The following is a 23775-nucleotide window of genomic DNA, read 5'->3' on the forward strand; positions in this document are numbered from 1 at the left end:
GCTGTTTTTGGCTATAATAGCTCTAAAACTTCATTGTTATTTCGGATTTCAAACATTTCGCTTGAGCATCACTGAAGAGACATTATTTGTCGAAATGCACATCTGGTGCATCAAAATTGGTACCGTATAAGTTTTACATCCATCCCTTTTAAAATCCCTTGGTTTACGGCGCACGAAAAGCTGCGCATGGTTGAGACATGATATCGTTGTATTCTTGTGTTGTTGTCTCATGGATTATGGTTCACCACATTTTTTGACGAATCTAAACCTTACTCAGGGGAAAATTGGCTCTAGGTAGGAGGGACGATTAACTGATATACGTTCTGATATGATATTACGCTTTATGTGATGGTGTTGCCAACACGGAAAATACGACGACTGTGATGAATATATTGGTGAACATAAAATACCAGAATGCCAGAAAGTCTATAGAGGACGCAACATGATTCCAGCCAATAATCACATCCGGACTATCCTCATCTATTTTCTTGACGCTGTTTTCTTCTTCCTTATTTAGATACATGTCCACGGTATCGATCTGTGTACTTTTACATCTTAGTTTACTCTGTAGCTGAACGACCTTGATCCAAAACATCGGGATTTCCTCAGCCTCGTGTCTGTGGTTTAAACGAAGTTGGAAAGCTGAGATGATTAGGGCTTTAACTCCATATACTAACTGTATAATCAGGTATATAGCAATGATCGGTGTATTCTCGGAACTCGTGGGAAGAAGTGTAGAAATGATGGTCAGAAAAACAGCAAACGACAAAAATACCGTCACAGAGAAGGACATCTTTTCTCCTGTATCGACAGGGATGACAAAAACCAGAATGTTTAGATATCCCAGAAATACCACAGGCAAAATGATATTCATTACGTAATACAATGGTTTTCGGCGTAGCGTTAACGTGAATTTGATTTGTGATTTTTTCTGTTCCCTATGAATTTCTGAACTAGTGTCGATCAGGTCCCACACACCGTTCACCTCATATTCATAAAATTGTATTCCATCAGAAGATCTCTGAATATCTATCTGGTCAATGTAATGGCTCCAAGTCAGAAATTTAATATCGCATGTCTGTTTGTCGAAAGGAAAATAGGTAATGTCCATGGAACAACGACTTTCAAATACATTGAAGGGTAACCAAGCCACAGTGCCATCGTGAAAGACACTGAGATAGTAAAAACTTCCTCCCAATTCTTCAAATTTCTTAAATCCATTCTTCAGAACGAGATCGGGCTTCCATATATCATTCTGAAAATACATAAAGAGACTGAAGCTTTGAACTTTGTATTTCAAATTCATATTAGTCTTCTTTCTGGATTAAGGTAGTACCATCCTTTTAAAGCTCTGTGTGAATCAAAACATTTTTTTTCCTTTACAGAGCTTAAACAACTCTAAAAGAGTAAAGTTCATATAGATTATACCTCTTTTGTATGTTTGTTTTCTGATGTGTCTTAGAGCACATGCAACCAAAAATCTAAGTTCCAAATTTCACACAAAAATTTGCTAAAACACATCATATTAGTATATAAATAAAAATGGTGATGATGACAACAGTGATCAATTATATAAATTCCATAAAGAATGCAAAAATCAAGAGAGGCGCGAACACGGTCCTCTGGATCCCAGCAATGATATCAGGTGCCTAAGAGGAGTAGGCATCTCCTGTCGACCGATCGGTCACACTCGCGTAAGTATTTTATCTTGATCAGGTAAATAGAGAAATCCGTAGTCAAAATCAATATATAAAGAGCGACCTAACACTTGGTATAATACACGCCAGACAGCATTCTCCCAATAATAGTTTGTGTTTGCAAATTAGACCACTATAACAAACAGAATTTGCGAAATCCTGACTTTAAACGAGACTGTAGTCTGTTGAAACTCCTATCATTAGATAATATTGACGTGCCTTCCTTTCCAAAAAGAGGAATGCCATGAGGATTATTCCAAAAAAAAAAGATGGTGGGGAAAGTTTTGAAAATTACCTGTTAAATAACATAGTAAGTGTTTTAAGTGTGAAGTTAGTTGTTTTCAATATTTTATAGCTAATACAATCTGGGCCAACAGCTTCATTGACTGGAAGAATTTTTGTTAATATTTACTACTTCTTGTTCGACAATGATGATTTTCTTAGAGATTCATTACATAAGCTATAACATGTTTCATAAACTGATACTTTACTCTTGTTTGTGGGATTGCATTTACATTTGAAATAAGCGAGATGGATGCTGTCTATCACAGGCTCTTTAAACCACCGCGGGCTATGGATGATATCCCTTCCGAATCGTGCCGCCAATTCCTTAAGCTCAAATTTACTAACAAGGGAATAAATGCCATTGACATAAATAACATTTTTCGTCATAAAAAAGTTGAAACTTGTTTTCCTACATGTTTCAGCTGGACATACTAGCTGGTAATGTTGACGAAGTTGAAAATGAGGACCTGAAATCACTTATTTTATACGGTCCTAAATTCAGAGAAACTCGGTCTTTCAATTGGTGACCAAACTTCATCTCTATTATGAATTATGTCAAATATTCTGTCAGACGAAGCGTTAAATATCAAAACAAAGAACTTGATACTTGTCAAAATGGATTTATAAACGTATAAGAGAAATATTAAAATCCCGCATTAGTCACATCAAAACAAAAGTACATGTCATCTATCTTTCTGTGTTTAGTAAACCAAAAGTGATAAAAGAATTAGATAGGTTACATGAGGAATATTTTTGGTTCCAATTGAAAAAGCTTGTAACAACATTGTTTTTGATTGTAAGGCTCATTATTACGACTGTATTGTAAACGAACTCGGCATTACTTCCCCCATTGGAATCGTACTTATACTTCAACTGCTCTCTAAACAGATGAAATTCTTCAAAACCATGCTTCAGTTTTAGACACATTTAATATCCCAGCAAATGGGTCGCATGAATATTAGTTACCGTACCTATATTGGATTCCTAAACTTCAGAAAAACCTTGCAAAGATAGATTGCTGGATCCAGCAAATGTTCTACTAAGCCCCTATCTTTGCTCCTCACGAAAATATTAACAGCTATGAAGGAGAAACTTCAAACGTACTACATATGCCAGAAGTGGTGTAAATCAAATGTGCATTCTAAGAAATTCTAAAGAACTTTTAGTAAACTCGAAATCACAAGACTTTTCTCAAATTAACAACATCAAAACGTATGACATTTCAACTCTTTAGACGACCATTCCTTACGATAAATTAAAGACTAGACTTTTTCACATCATAGACAGTTGCTTCTACAATAAAAATGGAAAACGCAAATATTCTTATCTAGTGATCAGTCATCCAAAAATTACTTTGTTAAACGTGGTCGTTGGTGATCAGGTATTCCAGTAGTCTGTTGGAATCCCCATGGGTACGAATTGTGTTCCTTTGTTAGCTGACCTGTTTTTTATATTCCTATGAAGCAGAATTTATTCAAAAACTTCAACGTGAGAAGAAAAAAATATCTTGCTTCAATTCGACATTTAGATATATTACGAAGTAATATCTATTAACAATAATAATTTTCATTCATACATCGATTAGATATATCCTAGTGAATTCGAAATAAAAGTACGAAAGCCCAGAAGGCTCATTCGAGATTCGAAATACAAAATACGAGGTTCGAAATTGAGAATACGAGATTCGAATTTCGAAATTCAAAATCCAAATCAACCAATCAAAATGTAGGTCACAATAGATTAAAGAGTAGAGAGTACATGTACATACACTTAAAATATGACAGAAAGCTTATTCTTCTTATATACTTGCCAAACAACGAAACATTTCTTTCAAAGCTATAAATGTTAATGATGTATGCTTAGAAGACCGTAGCTGTGGGTGTTTCGGTGAAGTGCTTATATATAAACAATATAGGAAATTTGAACCATGAATAATTATTTCTTTCCCATCTCTCTCTCTCTCTCTCTCTCTCTCTCTCTCTCTATATATATATATATATATATATATATATATATATATACATATTAATATTTTTAACTATGTGCGTCATTAGTCATTACCACAGAACACTAATTTATCCACGTTTTATAATAAAGTAGCTTGTCCCAGTGATTCATATTTGTACATATATGCAGGCGCGTAACCAGGCGTACGTTTGTACGCACAAAAGTCCACATCTCTTTTGCAAGAGAGAGAGAGAGAGAGAGAGAGAGAGAGAGAGAGAGAGAGAGATTAGAAATATCAAAAGGCAGTGAAGGGCAATATCTATGACTTTCATATTTGTTCTAAAATTGTTTGTGGTGGGTTCGTCATACAGCGATATTGGACATAACTTTTCTCATTTTTGACATTTCACAAGTGTTTGTCCGCATTTCTTACAAAAACAGAACAGACCTCGAATACATCATGGCTGCGTAACAAATTTTATAAAGCGTACGAAAAATGCGTTCAGGAGGGTCGAATATACACATCGAAATCGTTACCAGCTTTTGGAGGCTTTGTCCCCTGGGCCCCCACCAGGGATTTGCCCTGGACCCATTGGGATCCTTAAAGCGGCCACAATCCCCTGCCTACTTGTGCGTCCACATCAAAAGTACCTTGACTACGCCCCTGGTATATTTTATGTTCAAGTATGTATAATCTCAGGAAATGGTATTTTTTTTCTGTAATAGTAGGGTTCTATACTATATCACCCCCTAATAAATATTACGAGGTGATATAGTATAGACCCCTACTATTATTATATTACAGACAAAATCACCAGTTCCTGTGGTACGTAGGCTGAATCAGTGCATAAGATATATTTTTTAAAACGTGGATAGATTAGTATCCTGCCATTATCACGTATTTGGTGACGCCTTTTTGTTGATTGGTTGATTGTATCTTGTTTAACGTCTCTCTCAAGAATTTTTCATTTAGATGGAGACGTCACCACGACCGGTGTGTAAACCTGTAAATGAGTTCCCTTTTTCACTGTTTCTTAGTATCTTCCTATGGAATGACGATATTTCAGCAAATTCAGGTTTAAAACACCTTGTGAACAGTTTAGAAACGGGCAATTGTGATCAGTAAAGCTCGCTTGACAGTAAAAAATTATATGCAATTGTATAAAATGAAATTGACAAAAATTATATTGTTTTACGGAAATCGTCTTTTACGTTGCGCAATAAGAAAATTAATAATCTACCATGCAAAGAGGAGATATAAATTCACTTTAATGCGTTGGTGATATAAATTAGAGATGCATTGTATGAGTGAATTTTTATACATAAATATGTATGATATCTTGAACATATAAATAGACATTAATGCATATTGTGAAAGCAGTCATTGCCGTTTTTGATAAATGATTTAATTTCAACTGTCGGCGCCATGTTTAACATAAGTATTGACTGCTACTTTGTCTAATATCTGTAAAATAAACAACACAAAATCCAGGCATGTGTGTCTGCTTCATTGTGCTTGTTTCGAACACAACAGAATGGTACGCTAACACAATTGTGCGATACGATGATACTATGATTTCATCATTATAATTTCATCGTAGTGTCGTTATCGTACCATAGTGGCATTTTCATCGCATCATTGTGTATATGCTTTAGTGACGAACTTTGAATTACCCACCGATTCTTCTAAACATAAATTTTCGTCTTCAATTTACTCTTCATGCTGTATGAAAGCATATCAAAACACTCAAGTTTAAGGGTGGTTTAGCATTAGAAGAAAGAAGTTCGATGAAAATATGCCGATGATATCAGTATCACAAATCTTTATCAAATAATAACCAGTATGTGATTAGTGTCAGAAATGAAATGAGATCTAAATAAAATGCAATGCAATAGAATAGTGGTTAGGTGGTGTAACTTTAAACTCTCACGTCCTGTGTTACCTGAGGGATGAAGATGATGTCAGTCCCGTTATAATCAGCGGGAGTCCATCTCAATAGCTCGTCCGTCCACGTCAGCGACAGGCATCCCGTGGTCACCAGTTTCCCTTTCACCTCGTCGACCTCATTGATGCTGCTGAGGTAGAAACTGACGTCAAGAGAAAGTGGATCACGTTGGTTTATCACCGGACGTACTTTGGATGAATAATTAGTGAAAATGTCGTTAATCAGAGTCCGTGTATTTTCATTGGTTTTTGATGTCACAGTAGTAATCCAAAAACAAACGATGACCATTCGAATCCTCATTGTCGAAGAAGATTATAAATACCTATAATTAATCACTTCTTACTTAATCTATAAAGAATCGGTTATCTGAGTATACGGGACGGATATAAACACCAACCGTTCCCCATAAAATTGAAAGAGCACCTCAAGTACCTTCCTCTCTAGTCCAAGGGACATGGAAAAATAACAGATACAGCGCATAGAAGAATTATTATTTACATGATGATAATGGCAATATTTCCTGGATATTCTATATACTGGCAAAGGAGATTGCGAATGCAAATATAATTTTAAAAGCCCCATTCAGAAATTTTTATTTCCTTTCCATATATATCATCGATTTGTGAACCTTGCTAATATTATTCAATGAAATAACGGAAATTACTTGTTTATTCACTGTTGTTTCACACACATATACAGACGATTAATTCATTTTTGAAAACTGGTCAATCAGACAATAAGATAGTGTTAGATGTGGTCAAAATATATTTTAATGTACCCAATATCTGTTAATAGCTGGCAAAGTTCCAAATATGAAGAAAATGAAATTCGCAGAGAGAAAGATAAAGAAACTCTCTGCAGCCGTATAGTTTGAACAATCACTTGTAAATCATAAAACGGTATCATAATTATTACACATAGGCATACATTATAGTTAGAGTGTCTACGACGTTATTTAGCATGAACCGAAGAAAGTGCAAATCCATATATCAAATTCAAATAATATTTAAAAATTGAAATACGGCCAAATCTTTAATAACTATTAACAAGACACTATGGTCGCGATTTGAATGTTACACAATGTCTTTTCAAAACTGCTACTTTTTTCCACTTACAATTACATGTCGTGTTCTTATAGTATGCAGCAGAGCGAAATTGCAGAAAAATAAGTCAGTAATTTAATAGTGAAACAGATAATGTTCTAGACCCCCCTTCCCCCTTCAACACATATCGCACATGAATTGGGATTTCAAAGTTGCGCAAACGTACTTCTGGTGTTTAAAAATATCTTTTGATTCATTCATATGGTTGAGTCAACTGTTTTACCAAGGGAAAATGTTGTCATTACCAGTGACTACTATTCGTACCATTGTTTAAGACAAAGGTATCATTGGTAGCCCCAGAACTGTGAACGGAATTCGGTTAGCATTGGTATGGAAAGTAACAATGGTAACCAGTAGTTACCAATAGTAATCATTGGTATCGAATGGTGTCAGACCAGCATGTATCATTGTAGTATCATGGCCACAAATTAATTGATGTTCGTTTTGTTCATGCAGAAACAGAACATTACAAATCGTTAAATACTTTTTTCTTGTACACTCAAATGTCGACGACCTTGCGCGCGCCAGCATGTACTGTGATATATATCTAATATTCTTTCCTCTAACAGTCTACAGATCTGCAGTCTTTTGTCATTTAATGTCATTTGCAGTGGCAATGAATACTACATTTGAAATGCCGGCGACATCCACATGGACGCACCATTAGTCACCATTTCACTAATAAAAAAAATGTCCGCGCTACCAATTATACCGCGAATGTGGTCGGCCTGCAAGAAAATCTACAAATAGTAAATACCTTTGGTGAACTTTGGTATTACTGATTTACTAACAGTAACCATTGGGAGAACTGTGTATGGTGCGCACCTATTTGTTTGCTTGTCGAGAATTTTCTGACTATTGTGAAATATACCCACACCTACACGATGCTACTTGCCTAAAATCAATCCCGAATTGAAAGGTGGTATAGAGAGAGGAAAGGGAGAATGGGGAAAGAGAGGACCATCGTATTTAAAGAGATTCACACAATACAGCAATATAAATATATACAAGATAAATCTGTGACATTTATTTGATTATCACGAACACATCACACGTTGTAATAGCGGGATAATGTCATGGTTATTGCAAAACAATTGAATTGACCAACAACAAGAACGATTTAAAATTGTCATATTTTCGGGACGACGTCCTTTCTTCAGGACGACATAATATTTAGTACATAGAAATGAAAACTAAATAAATGAAATTAAAACTAGCACAAAGGCTAAACTACAAATGCTGAGAATAAACAGAACATCTACATATTGTATCGAATGTAATATAGGGAATAAAAAATGTGTTCTGAACGAGCGTCAAGAAATAAGTCTTACGCTAGATAAACTCAATTCAATCAAAGAAAGGGTATTGGTTTTTATAAACTTAACATGTTTTACCGTCCCAACGGACAGGCTATGTTTTAGATTTATCGATCCTCCCGATTATTTGTCGGAATCGGGCTGGCTATGTGTTTTGATCACATTTGTTTATCTCTTTACTTGCAATTGTTTTACAAATTGTGAAAAATTAAAAGTGTGTTCTTAATTTTCCCAGGTGTATGCTACCCCCTTTAAAAAAATGCGTTAAGGAATTCATCGAATATGTAATTCATGAATCGAGAAGAGACGTACTCACATTTCGTGGGGGTGTTATCGGTGATTCAGTGAAATATTGCAAAATTTATTATTTCTTAGTTTTGTGTGTTGTTATTTGTACATAATCTGTCTCGTAGCTTTGATATAAAAATTTCAGGCAAAGAATTTCGCTGCAAATTCTAGGAAGCGTGTTAACTGCTTTCCAGTACTTTCAGTACTTTGAGTTAATAATAAGTTCTCATTATGCAACGGTAATTTGTTCCTCTTTGATTTCACTACATTTCCTGGAGTAGCAGACGAAGACATATTCGAGGTTTTGGTTTTATCACAGGACTGACTAATTGCTGTAGAGTTCATCAATCAGCGCTCACAAAATCTGGTTTGTAAGTGACGTCATAGAAAATATAAAAGATATTGAACAATTACAATAATTTTTATACCAGTCCAATTACACCAAATCCACGTACAAGAGATTTAACTAAAACAAATCTTAAGGATACCAAATGATTTACGATGAACTTTTGATAATCTATATTACATGTATATCATACATAGTTTGTTTGATTAAATTTTTATCAGTCAATAACTGGTGGTATTTAACTCCTGAGAGGGTTAGGTCTTTCCTCCTTTTAAATACACATATCCATTTGAAAATATTTGAATTTATAATCAATATTTCCGTCATTTTATAAGTGCATGTACCACTGATTTAATTCGACACATAATGCGGTAGGAGCTAGTGACGGTCCGTGAATCAAGGTATCGATACCAGCAAAGTCAAAATAATCCACATTGACCTAGTATCTGAACTCACAGTGTTATAGATTTCGAGCAGCTTTTAATAATATACGCTAGAATGGATATGTCAATGAAATGAAGTTCCTGAGTGTCATCTTACATTGTGTGAAATTACCCTTGTGTCAAAAACTTCGATAATATTAATTGCTAGCATAGTCAATGAAATATGTAATCTCTCCAACTCATATAATTCCCACGCAGCTCGATTAAAGGTGCCCATGAGAAATACACACTGCCTTACATCGTAAAATAGGTACATTATGGATAGATTTGTAAAAATCAATACAATTTCTAATTTCTTGATGACGTGGATGATGAAAGTCAAAATCAGTAAGTAAAAAGTGTCCGATTTTTTTCCACGTCTTACCTCTCTTGCATCAACTTCCTGACAGAAGGAAAACTAGAAGTGTTTCACAATGATTACATATTGATGATTATCGAACGATTGAAAGAATAAAATCTTTAACTTTGAAAATTAGTGCTGTGAACTGTTAAAGGAGCATACTGACTATCCTTCTGTGTTTAGTAAACCAGAAGAGATAAAAGAATTAGATAGGTTACACGAAGAATGTGTTTTGGTTCCAGCTGATAAATCATGTAACAACATTGTCTTTGTTTGCAAGGCTCATTGCTATAGCAGTAACTGTATTTTAATTGAACTTGGCATTTATTCCACATCTGGTAATCTTACTTATACTCCAACAGCCCTTTCCTCAAAATCATGGGTCAGTTTTAAACATATTTGATATCCTAGTCAATGGGTCTGATGAATATGAGTTATGGTACTATACTGGATCCCTAAACTTCACAACAATCTTTACAAAGAAAGATACATTGTTGGATCCCGTAATTATTCTACCAAGTCCCTGTCCTTGCTTATGACGAAAATAGTAACTGCTGTGAAGAAGAAGCTTCAAACGTATTGAGCCACAGCATGTGGTGTAAATCAAATATGGATTCCAAAACATTCTAAATATCTTTAAAGACCCAACTTTAAGTTAACACCCCCAAAGTGTTTGCCGTCTATCAATCGAACATTTAACAATACATCTCGGGTGGAGTGACATCTGTAGAGACTGTGGTCTGGAGGGATCACAGAGAGGTGTTTTGGCCAACTGGCATTCTTTAGATCTTGAGGAAGCCCTGTATTCTAGAGTTTTTATAGCATTGACCTGTCCACAACTGCTATTTTCTCGTAATTCAATTGCTTTTAAAAAGACCCATAAACAACGCAATTTTAATATACTTGTAATTTTCCCCCTCTATATACATGTATTATAAATTACACAATCAGAAATCAAACAATAATTTGCCCATTAATTTCTAAAACTTGTAACTTATTGAAATAATTTATATTATCAATTCATGATAGTTCTATATATTTATAAAAGAAATTATTCATTGAGCCAATGACTGAGAGTAAAAGAGAGAAAGAGGGGGTGATGTAGACTGTGTGTCATCTAGCCATGGGATACAACCATTATACAAATATTACGACCACAGAAACACTGCAGACGACCCTGAGATCCTTCCTGTGTACATCAAAAGTATACACAGCACCCTAATCTCTTGGTCAGGTAAATTCCAAGTAAATAGCAATGACCATAGATGAGCTCCGCCCACATCCAGTGATCCGTGAAGAAACCGTACGGTATTTTATTTGGGTCTATAAGTAAATTTGAAATCTGTACAGTCTGTAGTTTGGAGAGTCCAAGACAATACTGCAGTAAAACCAGTCAAAAATACTCCAAAACTTTATTGAGTAAAGATGAAATGGTAAGAAAACTGAAAAGTAACAAAGAACACACTATTAGAATTCAATCATGTACAAAAAATGAGATTAACCATAAATACACAAATCAATGCAGGATTATGACATTAACTGGTGACCATACTTTTTAAATTCAGACAGCAATTCGCTTTAAAATTGTGTTAAAGCAAACAAACAATTGAAATATGATAATAGAAAATATAAGCGCATACACTTTATCTCTGATATCCATAAATTCATGTAAACAACTATGTATATACCATCGATACAAAACCCCGCATCATAAACATCATCCATACACACATGTAAATGGCATAAAATTCCCTAAATTGTGTATGCATCAGGAAGTATTTATATTTAAGGCTTGTTTAAATACTTCAGGAAATGCTAGTATGATAGCATTACAAAAAATCCAGATAATTTCACAATAACAGTTCCTTTCATATTTATCCCGAAATTTCTCTGATCCACAACCTAGTATACATATGCAAAACTGAATAGGTAAACAAGTTTCCATAACTTTGCAATCTAAATAAAAAACATCTAGATAAACACTTACGCTGTGCAGGAACAGTTTCAAGTGAACAAGACACTGAAGATCTACATTTTATGCAGGTAAACAGATACGCGAGTGCTCAGGAGCACATACTGCATACATGTATAACGTTTGTAATACGTTCTCAAAACATCAGATCGGAAAGAACTAAAAATCAAAATCCGGATAAATAATTCCGGTGACGGAACAAAATCACAAAACTTTTTTCATAACAACATCAAAATGTTTGATCTTTCAACATTCCTCGCGATGAATTAAAGACTTGATTAAAGGCTAAACTTTTTTACATCATAGACAGATGCTTCTTCAACAAAAATGAAAAAGGAAATATTTAAATATTCATATTTAGTGATCAATCATTCAAAAAAGTTCTTTGTTAGACTCCACTTTGATTCGACACACAAGTAGTGTGATGTTGATATCAAAAAGATATTGGAGTTATCATTGACAATATATTCGTTGTCTTCCAACAGTCTGTTAGAATGCAAATTGGCAAAATTTGAGTTTCTTTATCAGCTGACCTGTTTTTATTTTCTTATGAGGCAGTATTTATTCAAAAGCTTCTACATCAGAAGACAAAATTCTTTGCTGCGGCCTTCTATTCGACGTTTGGATACATCTAGTACGTTTTATACATTAACAATAATTATTTTCATTCATATGTCGATTCATATATCTCAATTAACTCGAATTAAAAGACACCTCAAAGTCTTCCACATCTGTTTCATACTTAGATATTTTATTGAACACACATGTTAACGACAAACTAACAATTCAACTCTATGAAAAACATAATGACTTCATTTTGTAAAACCCATGGACCTGTGAGATTATTGAATATAAATCAACATTTATTGAATATAAATATCAAGATATTAGCGAATATAAATAAAAAATTATCGAATATGAATAACAAGATTATCGAATGTAAAGAACAAGATTTATCACATATAAATCAAACTTTTTGCATACAAATAATAAGTTTATTGATTTTAAATCAATATTTTCGCATATGAATAACAAGATTTATGTAATATTGCAACGTTTTACATGCCATCTTCTGCCAGGCAAACAAATGTAGAGACAGGTGAAACACAAAAACCTGATCAGAGGCTCTTGTATTAAACTGATCACAGACTCTTGTATTAACATTCAGCTTGCAGCAAAAATTCTTAAAATGATTTTAAAGTCAGTTGATAATCACAGGTGAAAACTCAGCTTTATCAAAACTTCATAATAACCTTTAATTCCTATAACTTTCCATTTTTCATACCACCTTAAAGTGTTAAATACTTAACTGGAAATATGTGGTTCTTTCATATCAAAAGTGTAATTGTTGCATTCACAATATTACGCTTTTCTCAAGATAAATCGTTTTAGAATGAAAATTGAAGATAACGAACAGTGATCAATCTCATAACTCCTTTAAGGAATGCAAAACAGAGAGTTAGGCAAACACGGACCCCTGGATATACCAGAGATGGGCTCAGGTGCATAGGAGGAGTAAGCATCCCCTGTCAACCGGTGACACCCGCCGTGAGCCCTATAGTGATTATCTTGATCAGATAAATAGAGTAAACCGTAGTCAAAATCAGTGTGTCAAGAACGGCCTAACAATTGATATGAAAAACATCAGACTGCATTTGACTCAACGGTAGGTAATATTGGCAAACTAGATAATTATAACACCTAAGAATTTGCGAAATGCTAAATTTAAACGAGTATCGTAGACCGACTAAACACTGCAATAAAGTGAGATTATTCTCAATATGGAAGTATTTTTATCTTTTATCTCTAGAGAGCATATCAAATTGCACGAAAGTCGTTCCAGCAAGCAGGCAAGGCTTCTTTTTGACTGTTATATCTAAACGATGAATAAAACTATACCGTCAAGCATTCATCTTTTTATATGATACACTGGAAGGTGAAGATAACAAACAGTGATCAATCCCATAACTCCTATAAGCAATACAAAATAGAGATTTGGGCAAACACGGAGCCCTGGATATACCAGAGATGGGATCAGGTGTCTAGGAGGAGTAAGCATCCCTGTCGATCGGCTACACCCGTCTTGAGCCCTATATCCCGATCATGCAAACGGAGTTATCCGCAGTCAAACTCAGAGTGCCAAGAACGGCGCAACAATAAGCATGAAACACGTCAGACAGCATTTGACCCAATGATATGTTGTATACGCAAACTAGTTCGTTATAACGATCATAGAAGTTGCGAAATGCTGATTTTAAATGAGACTGTTGGAACCCCTGCACCATCAACTTGTTTGTCAGTAGCCTGCTTCGATTTAAAAACTGACCATACACAGAACAACGTCCTGAAATAATATAATTTTATTACTCACAAACACAAAAATCAATATAGTATCTACAATGTTGACATTAACCTTCAAAGTTGGTCTAAACAGACCCCCCCCCCTCCCCCCCCCCCCCCCCCCATTTAAACAAATATTGCGACACGGAGTTTGGTTTTAAAGTCCTTCAAGGTAGGCCTTTCTCTGAGAATATTTTTGATATTTTTATAGATTACAATCATAAGAACAATTTACAACAACATTTTAGGGGCACCCCTGCCTGGAGATTAAATTCACAAACAAGAGTTGTCAGAAGACAACATGGCTCCTTAGGAAGCATAATTCTCCTTAACTTATCCCCTTTGTTCGAAAGGTTATGATAAAGTTTTTGAAATATATGTCAAAGTCCAAGGTTACTAGGTCAAACGTTTTGATAGCACATCAAAGGCCTGGTCATGAAACATCTAAATATGAAATAACAAATCACTATCCCTTTGATTCAAAAGATATAGCCAAGGTTAATGTTTTTCAAAAGTACATTTGTAGGTCAAAGTCCAAGGTCAATAGTTCTGGAAACATAAGAAATCTCTTCTAATGAGGCATCTATATCTAAAACATAAAAACCATATCACTCTTGGTTCAAATTATATAAAAGGTTAAATGTTTTGAACGGGAGGTCAAAGTTCAAGGTAAAGGTCATTACGTCAAATGTTTTCTACCAAAAAGGTATCTTCATGAGGCATCTATATTTAAAATATCAACTTCCTATCCCTATTTGTTCAAAAGACATAGCCCAGGTTAAAAGTTTTTAAAAGTTTGTCAAAGTCCAAGGTCAAATGTCTTGGTACCACAACAAAGATCTTTTCATGAGGCATATATCTGTGAAATATTAAAACCCTCTCCTCCTGGGTTCAAAAGATATAGCTCAGATTAAAGTTTTCCCTTTAAAGCCGACATCGGGACCATGACAATAGCTCTCCGGACAGTCGTCCAGGCGAGCTAAAAACCGACAAAAAAGTTGGGGAACTGTTTTTGAAAACCTGGTTGTTAGTTACACGGGTATTACTTGTGCATAGAATAACTCAGTCAGCTACACCATTGTCACTATCTGCATGTAGAGGTTCGTTTTTGCTATGGTTCGAACCCACCTTTCGCAATATTTTTACAATTTCCTTTTAATTTCGGTATTTCATTTTTTATATCTTGTATAAAAATATTTATATTTTCCTTTAATAACCTAGTTAAGATGCATGTTCAGTCTATATAAAAGGCATTTATCTGAAAGCAAATTCCTCGCATATGGAGCTACATGTATATCTCGAGGTAGCACTCAAATTAAAAGCACATCTCTATAATCGTTCGTGTCATTAATCATAAACTATCAATCACATAAATAGGGTGTGTCGGTGGTTAAATCGTTCGCTTTACCATCAGAAGGTCGTGGATTCGACTCCGGTTAGTTCCTTGGCTACGTCATATCTAACACGTAGAACATGAAGTTCTTTCGCGGAACTCTCGATGTTAGAAGCGAAAGTCGCAGGTTGTTCAGATGAGATCTTAAAAATCGAGGTCCAACACAGGATGAAACTATGCCAACCCTTCAAATGAAGGATGGCTGAGCTCTGCCATTCAGTCGCCTTTCCAGGCCATTCTGTAAATGACATAGTGTCATCCTGTGCATTGTCAAGGCAGGTATTGGCACGATAAACAACCCTCACACCTACGATCCAAGACGCGGTTTTATTAAAGGTCTTAAACTCCGGATTAGACACAAACATTGGTGTAGGTGTAACATTGCGTTTAACTTAACGTCGTAACATACATTTACGAATATTGCGTCATACATACATCTTGGTCTAAATTCGTGGTTCTTCGTCTGATGCTGATGACGTCTCGTAGTGCACCAACTGTGGGGCTTTCATCAAGCTAAACATTTATACGTACTATACCAAAGTACCCAATTCTCGTGGTAAAAACTCTAGTATCCACTGTGATATGGGACCTCGGCTGTTGTGTTGAAGTCTCGTCAGGGATATCAATTTTAAATCCAAGTGCTCTTTCGAATTGACGATTATCAACACGTTTCAAATAGGGCTTGGTTTCCCACTTCTACTCACGGAAAGACAAACAGATTGAGCTATAAATATTAGGGACAACTGTAGTACACCATATCAGTCAAAGCTAAAAACAAAAATCAAATCAATAGAATGATCCTGTGTTCCCACGTACCAAGCTTGTTCTATTCTAAATCCAAGAAAGTCAAGGTCATTTTAACATCCAATGATTATGATAAAGCCGACACAGTAAACATAGTGACCGTGATAATGATGTTTGTGATTAGAAAAGACCAGAAAGCGAAAAAATCTATAGAGGTGGACACGTGATTCCACACGTACGTTACTTCTCGATTATCGTCACAGGTTTTTGCGATCTTTTGTACTTCATTTTCTTTCAAATTTGAATCCGAGGCGTCGACTTTCCGTGTTCTTTTACATCGTAGTTTACGTTGTAGCTGAACGACCTTGATCCAAAACGTCGGGATTTCCTCTGTCTCGTTTCTGTGGTGTAAGCGAAGTTGGAAAGCTGAGATGATTAGGGCTATAACTCCATATATTAATTGTATAATCAGATACATAGAAATGATCGGTGTATTATCAGAACTCGTGGGAAGAAGTGTAGAAATAATGGTCAGAAAAACAGCGAAAGACAAAAATACAGTCACTGAGAAGGACATCTTTTCTCCTGCATCAACAGGGATGACAAAAACCAGAATGTTTAGATATCCTAAGAATATCACAGGCAAAATGATATTCATTACGTAATACAATGGTTTTCGTCGAAGCGTTAACGTGAACTTGACTTCAGATTCGCCCTGCTCCTTCTTAATCTCCGAACTCGTGCCCACGATGTCCCATACGCCATTCTCTTCGTATTCATAATATTGAATCCCGTTAGAAGATTTTGTAATCTCGATCTGTTCAACAAAATGACTCCATGTTATGAACTTGATGTCGCATGTCTGCGTGTCGAACGGGAAACGACTGATGTCCATGGCACAGCGGCTTTCAAATACATGAAATGGCCACCAGTTGACCGAGCCGTCATAATTGATCGCGAGATAGTAAAAACTGCCACCCAACTCCTCAAATTTCTTGAATCCATTCTTCAGGACGAGATCGGGCTTCCATATATCATTCTGAAATTTAAAGAAACCGGTTACTAAACTTCTTTAATCAAGAATGATCTCTCTAATCAACGGTGACTACTATTTCCGGTAAGTTGATAAGTATGTATGGTTTAGAGAACGGTCTCTTTTGGAATGTATAAAATGTGTAGAATAGTCTTTTTGTGTAATTTTATGAAATTATACTGAATTCTAAATCGAATCTCAGATACGTGTACATATGTTTACGTCTATTTGCAAGTATATTGTGAGATATTCAGACATTTCATATCACCACAACATATATCATTAGTTTTGTAATGAAAAACGAAACAACACCGAATTCCTATTATACCACTGTTAGTTGATGTATTCACTTTCCCATGCATATGTACAATGTATGTTTATTTCCCCCAAGTGTCAGTATTGCCACGTGTTTTCGTTTTTGAAATTCGATAAAGAATTTTATAGAAATTAAATTATGTACCTGTCATGAAATATATCAAAGGTAAAGATAATGTACTTTGTTATGTTAAACACATTAACTGAGTCTTTTCTCTAAAATTTCGTTTGAAATTGATGTTCTTCCATCATAGACAATGATTAACATGTCTGTTGCACAAACTAGTTCCATGTGATGTTCCACCTGTCCGCATAATCATCACCAAATATGGAGCGCTGACAAGGTCAAAGGGTTATTGGTTGGAACAAGTTTAAAGTAACGAAATGGTCAAAATATTATATTTCCGAGATCAAATCTAGTCTACATTTTTTGAAAAAATACAGAAAATATATAGATATAAACAATGAAACGTCTTCCTTTGTTGTTTTATCGGGTGATGAAGGTATAGCATAACACTAACGCAGATCCTAATTTTTTTATTTTTTTTTTTATCTATTTATCTATTTTTTTTTTTTATATTTTTTTTTTTATTTTTTATTTTTTTTTTTGGCAATGCTTGCTACTTTCATCGCCCGATAAAACAACTAAAGGAACATTTTATCGTTTAAAAGACCACTTCTCACAATATCTATATACAAATACATGTACATGTATGGATTTACTAGAGCTGGTCAATATGTTGATACAGTGAACCAGGTTCAATTAACATCATGATTGACGTCACGGACAGAAATGACCGAGTACGGTTAGATTTCACATGAAATTTAAATTGATTTTACATGTAGCTTAAATGAAGGAAATTTCATACTTTAAACTTGTATATAGTTGTTTGTACTAATGATTTTAGTATACTGCAGTCATTCAGATAAATAATTATAGATATTAGGAGCCTAAAATGGCCTCTTACATCTTAGAGATTATATTCGTAGAGATATACCTGTAAATAATGTTCATTTGTGTTACCAAGCCATGCTACAATATACACGGACTTTCTCCGTCATTTCTCAAATCTAAATCAGAAGTGGAGCGTTGTAATGTCCGTCATATTTTGAATATAAAAAAACGTTTGTTTTGGTGAAACATGATCATACAATGTACGTTTTCAATTTCCATAGACTTATGTGATCAACAATACATGTAAATCTCGTATTCCCCGGTGTGTATTTTATGTTAGTGGTAACAATATATATCGTATTGACCGTAGTACTTTATGTTAGTGATAACAATAATCTCGTATTCCCCGGTGTGTATTTTATGTGAATGATAACAATAAATCTTGTATTCCCCGGTGTATTTAATGTTAGTGGTAACAATAAATCTTGTATTGCCCGGTGTACTTTATGTTAATGATAACAATATATCTCGTATTCCCCAGTGTGTATTTTATGTTAGTGGTAACAATAAATCTTGTATTGACCGTTGTATTTTATGTTAGTGGTAACAATAAATCTTGTATTGCCCGGTGTACTTTATGTTAATGATAACAATATATTTCGTATTCCCCGGTGTATTTTATGTTAGTGGTAACAATAAATCTCGTATTGCCCGGTGTATTTTATGTTAGTGGCAACAATAAATCTCGTATTCCCCAGTGTGTATTTTATGTTAGTGTTAAGCAAAATAGTACAAAAATCACAGTTGATTATAAATGTCAAAAACAAAACACAGACTTTGCTTTATAAGAAATAATTTAACATCGTTTCGGGAGTTCACAGACACATTGAAAGTCAATTTTAGGAGTTCATAGACATATTGAAATCATTCCGGGATTCCATAGACACATTTTGTTTATTTATTTAGGAATAGGCACATATACAATATAAATACAAGACAATATCACAGAGGAACACATAGTTAAAACAAAAGTTGTTGTTAAATACATAAGATAAAAAGGTACATTTAACAGCTATTTGACTTTAAGAGCACAGTGAGTAAATTAATGTATATGCCTATGCCAAGGATAACCCATGAAAGCCATATAGCTTATTTCCAAAGGGGTCCTTCTGATCTTATAATATGACATACACAATATATTATCATTATTAGCATAATAAAACAATACAAACAAATAGATATGGAAAGACATTGATTTGAAACACAGAGGAATACTTTAAATATCTTACATTTCAACAGTGCTTAGTATTGAAAATTGTTGGAACAAATAACAATCGTAATAACTATGTATGAACAAGACAACGTGGACACATTATCAGTTTAGTATTCCATAGGTCCATTGAAAACCATTTTGGGAATTCATAAGTCCATGTCACACATGCAGTCCTTTGTATCGAAATCTCGTTACAATGTATAATTTATTTTCACTTATAACTCAAAGAAGAATAAAGTCCTACACTTATAACTTAAACAAGAATAAAGTCATACACTTATAACTAAAACAAGAATAAAGTCATACACTTATAACTAAAACAAGAATAAAGTCATACACTTATAACTAAAACAAGAATAAAGTCCTACACTTATAACTAAAACAAGAATAAAGTCCTACACTTATAACTAAAACAAGAATAAAGTCCTACACTTATAACTAAAGCAAGATTAGAGTCATACACTTATAACTAAAACAAGAATAACGTCATACACTTATAACTACTAAAAGAAGAATAAAGTCATACACATATAACTAAAACAAGAATAAAGTCCTACACTTATAACTAAAAGAAGAATAAAGTCCTACACTTATAACTAAAACAAGAATAAAGTCCTACATTTATAACTAAAACAAGAATAAAGTCATACACTTATAACTAAAACAAGAATAAAGTCCTACACGTATAACTAAAGCAAGAATAGAGTCATACACTTGTAACTAAAACAAGAATAAAGTCATACTCTTATAACTAAAGCAAGAATAAAGTCCTACACTTATAACTAAAAGAAGAATAAAGTCCTACACTTATAACTAAAACAAGAATAAAGTCATACACATATAACTAAAACAAGAATAAAGTCCTACACTTATAACTAAAACAAGAATAAAGTCATACACTTATAACTAAAACAAGAATAAAGTCATACACTTATAACTAAAAGAAGAATAAAATCCTACACTTATAACTAAAACAAGATTAAAGTCCTACACTTATAACTAAAGCAAGAATAGAGTCATACACTTATAACTAAAAGAAGAATAAAGTCATACACTTATAACTAAAACAAGAATAAAGTCATACACTTATAACTAAAAGAAGAATAAAGTCATACACTTAAAACAAAAAGAAGAATAAAGCCATACACTTATAACTAAAACAAGAATAAAGTCCTTGTTAAATGTACCTCCGTGTACAAGTTATATACCCTGTATTGCAGGCCACGATTGCTCACCAGAACTGAGATCGATATAAGGTATAAGGCATATATAACTAAACTTTTCATATTGCAATCTATAATAACTTAATGAAATGAGACGACTGTCGATTACCAGTATATTGTACATGCACGTATTGTATAAATCTATTATAACTTAATGAAATGAGACGACTGTCGGTTGCCAGTATATTGTGCACGTATTGTATAAATCTTTAATGATGCGACGAAGTGAAGAGTGATACAAATTTCTTTTGTGCTCACCTTTTTTTGCTTTGGATTTTTGCTTATTAAAGATAGGAAATATTTGATCAGTTTGCTTTTCTATTTATTTTACTTTTAATTACCTGAGGAATGAAGATCATTTCAGTGTAGTTATAATCCTCGGGGGTCCATCTCAACAGTTCGTCGATCCATTCCAGCATGATGTATCCAGTGGTAACCAGTTTCTCCTTGACTTCGCTGACCTCGTTGATGCTGCTGAGGTAAAAACTGACGTCAAGAGGAAGCGGCCGTTCTTGACTTATCATAGGGCGGACTTTAGACGAGTAATTGGTGAAAATGTCGTTCATTAGTTTCAGCACATTTTGGTTGGTTTGTGACGTCACAGGATGGCTCCAAAGAAAAATGATGAAAATCCAATTCCTTATTTTCCAACGGTTTTGACTTTTGACACCCATCTTCTCCTTCACGACCGAGACCAGTTTCACAACAATTATATAGTTTATGAAAAGTTATTCATTTTATATAGGAAAGGATAAACAGATTTAAATGACTTTTCTGAATAAGCAACATTCTTTGATTTCACGGTATTTAAATAGATACGCTTCACTGTTTGGAGAAAAGACGTGACGCGTTCCGGTCAATTGTCCAAATAACATTGTATTTTTGTAACAAAAACTAACAAGCAACAACTTTAATCTTCAAACATAACAGAGAAATCTTTATTAACCAAATGGTTATTTACCAAGTAAATTCAAATTTTATTTACTGGGTCGTGTGAACCCGATTTCAGGATCTTACACTTGCAACACTCGATGTTAATGATAAAAGAAAATACTGAGCCATGTAAAATTAAAATACGTCTTCAGCTAATTCTAAGTATTTTGTATGATTTTATTTAGAATCCTGAACACTACTTCACGCTTAGTACGTAATGGATAGGTTTTATATCTTACATTAAATTATGTCTTAAAACCTGGCAATTAATGCATTAGCCAGGTTACGGTCCCTGAATTGTTATATCCTATCTCTCATGTATTTTAAAAACACATCGTACCTGGGTTAGAGTGTCTTAGACAGTCATTAAAACATCAAAGCGTTCCTTAAAACATCCCATTTTGGTTGTAATTTACCCGCTTGCCGATAATTAAACTTACCCGAAAATATACAAATGAATCACCGATCTTCCAACAGCGCGAAATTGAGAACTAATGAAATAAGAAAATTCATATAGCAAACTTACACCCCTCCTATGTCTGTTCTACGGTTACAATTCATGCATTGTCTCTTTTAATGATTGATTGTATATTGTTTAACTCCCCTCTCGAGGATTTTTTACTTAAATATGGAGACGTCACTATCGCATTAAAGGGCTGCATTTCGGCCTATGCTCGTCGCTTACGGCCTTTAAGCAGGAGGATCTTTATCGTGTCGCACCTGCTGTGACACGGGGCCTCGGTTTTTGTAGTTTCATCCGAAGGACCATACCATTTACATGTAGTTGCCTCTCACGACAAGCAAGGGATACTGAGGACCTATTCTGACCCGGGTCCCCTCTCATTATGGTTGCAATCCAGTGTGATGTTCCTGAGATGCAGTACAGTGTCACAAAGACACAACACTATGTCATAACAGTGTCAAAATAAATCATACCATTGACATCATAACGACCATTGGTGGGTCCAGAAATATATGAAGGGGCAGTAATTGGGGGCTGTCTGACTGTCCTCAGTAGCTCCAGGGCTAAGACCTGGTAGATATTGAGTTGCTGTTCTCTTTAAAAGAATTGATGCTCGCATTATTTCCTAATAAATATTGTTGTAAATAATTAACGATATTTTGATTGAATTAAAAATAGCATATAATCATTCAAAATGAGTTGATGCGAGCAATAATTGATTTGATGTGCCCATCATCTGAATGGATGCCCGCATCGAATCAATTATTGCTCTCACCAATTCAATTAATTCGCGCATTAATTCAAATAAGATGTTTTCAAATAAATAAAGGTATCTTCAATTATATGAGTTTATGTTCAAGTAGAGTATTCAATTTCCATATTGCTACTTTAGTTATACAGACAAATAAAGAGGATCAATCTTGATACACACATACAGTGTATTAGTAAAAACCAAGTTTTCATGGATTGTTTAAATAACACTCACTAATAACGAGATCCTAATATGTAACAGAGACGAAGATCTTTAATGTATATTAACAAAACATAAGTAAAAAGAGAGTAAAGGTGTTGATCCCAGATCAGAAAAAATAGGAGTTGGGTGGTGGTTGCATGACCCATTCCCCAAGTCCTGTGGTTTAACAGCAATTATTTATTCTAAAGAACTGTACGTCAAAGCATAATTTACATTCATTCTCGTATAGTGCAAATACTGGCCAATTTATCGGAAATTTTATCAAACCCTTCCGAATATATCAAGTATACTACAATGTACCTAGAGTTTTTAATAAATTCGATCAGTGCATACTATCTATTCAAGATTTATTACTGGTTTCAGGTACTCTTCACACAATTGCTCTGAAAAAATATAGTTCCATTCATGATCAGCAGATACAACATTACAGCAAATGTTTAGAATATCGATGTGTATGTAATACGTAGAAGAAAAAAAAATTAACGTCAAATGATTTTAAGAAAATCA

At 34.3% G+C, this 23775-nt stretch overlaps 2 protein-coding genes and 1 pseudogene across 2 annotated transcripts; all 3 read right to left on the reverse strand.

Moving 5' to 3' along the window:
* Positions 1–334: 334 nt before the first annotated feature.
* LOC125658667 (neuronal acetylcholine receptor subunit beta-3-like) lies at positions 335–6175 on the reverse strand. Its single transcript, XM_048890003.2, has 2 exons — positions 5873–6175; positions 335–1255 (listed from the first exon to the last, which is right to left on the reverse strand). Exons 1-2 carry the CDS (start codon positions 6173–6175, stop codon positions 335–337), a joined length of 1224 nt encoding a protein of 407 aa, XP_048745960.2.
* Positions 6176–16287: 10112 nt separating this feature from the next.
* On the reverse strand, positions 16288–21573 carry LOC125658666 (neuronal acetylcholine receptor subunit alpha-5-like). The gene is made up of 2 exons (XM_048890002.2): positions 21241–21573; positions 16288–17199 (listed from the first exon to the last, which is right to left on the reverse strand). Exons 1-2 carry the CDS (start codon positions 21571–21573, stop codon positions 16288–16290), a joined length of 1245 nt encoding a protein of 414 aa, XP_048745959.2.
* A 2054-nt stretch (positions 21574–23627) lies between these two features.
* The window catches only part of LOC125659689 (uncharacterized), a 4600-nt pseudogene continuing 4452 nt past the window's right edge, over positions 23628–23775 (reverse strand).

This window comes from Ostrea edulis, chromosome 9 (genome assembly GCF_947568905.1).
Source record: "Ostrea edulis chromosome 9, xbOstEdul1.1, whole genome shotgun sequence".
Classification (NCBI taxonomy): domain Eukaryota; kingdom Metazoa; phylum Mollusca; class Bivalvia; order Ostreida; family Ostreidae; genus Ostrea; species Ostrea edulis.

Excerpts from the sequence above, each read along its gene's own strand:
- LOC125658666 (XM_048890002.2), bottom strand. The coding sequence starts at position 21,573 with ATGGGTGTCAAAAGTCAAAACCGTTGGAAAATAAGGAATTGGATTTTC. Across the intron at positions 17,200-21,240 it reads AAATGATCTTCATTCCTCAG|AATGATATATGGAAGCCCGA; the intron begins GTAATTAAAAGT and ends TTTAAATTTCAG.
- LOC125658667 (XM_048890003.2), bottom strand. The coding sequence starts at position 6,175 with ATGAGGATTCGAATGGTCATCGTTTGTTTTTGGATTACTACTGTGACA. Across the intron at positions 1,256-5,872 it reads ACATCATCTTCATCCCTCAG|AATGATATATGGAAGCCCGA; the intron begins GTAACACAGGAC and ends ATGTATTTTCAG.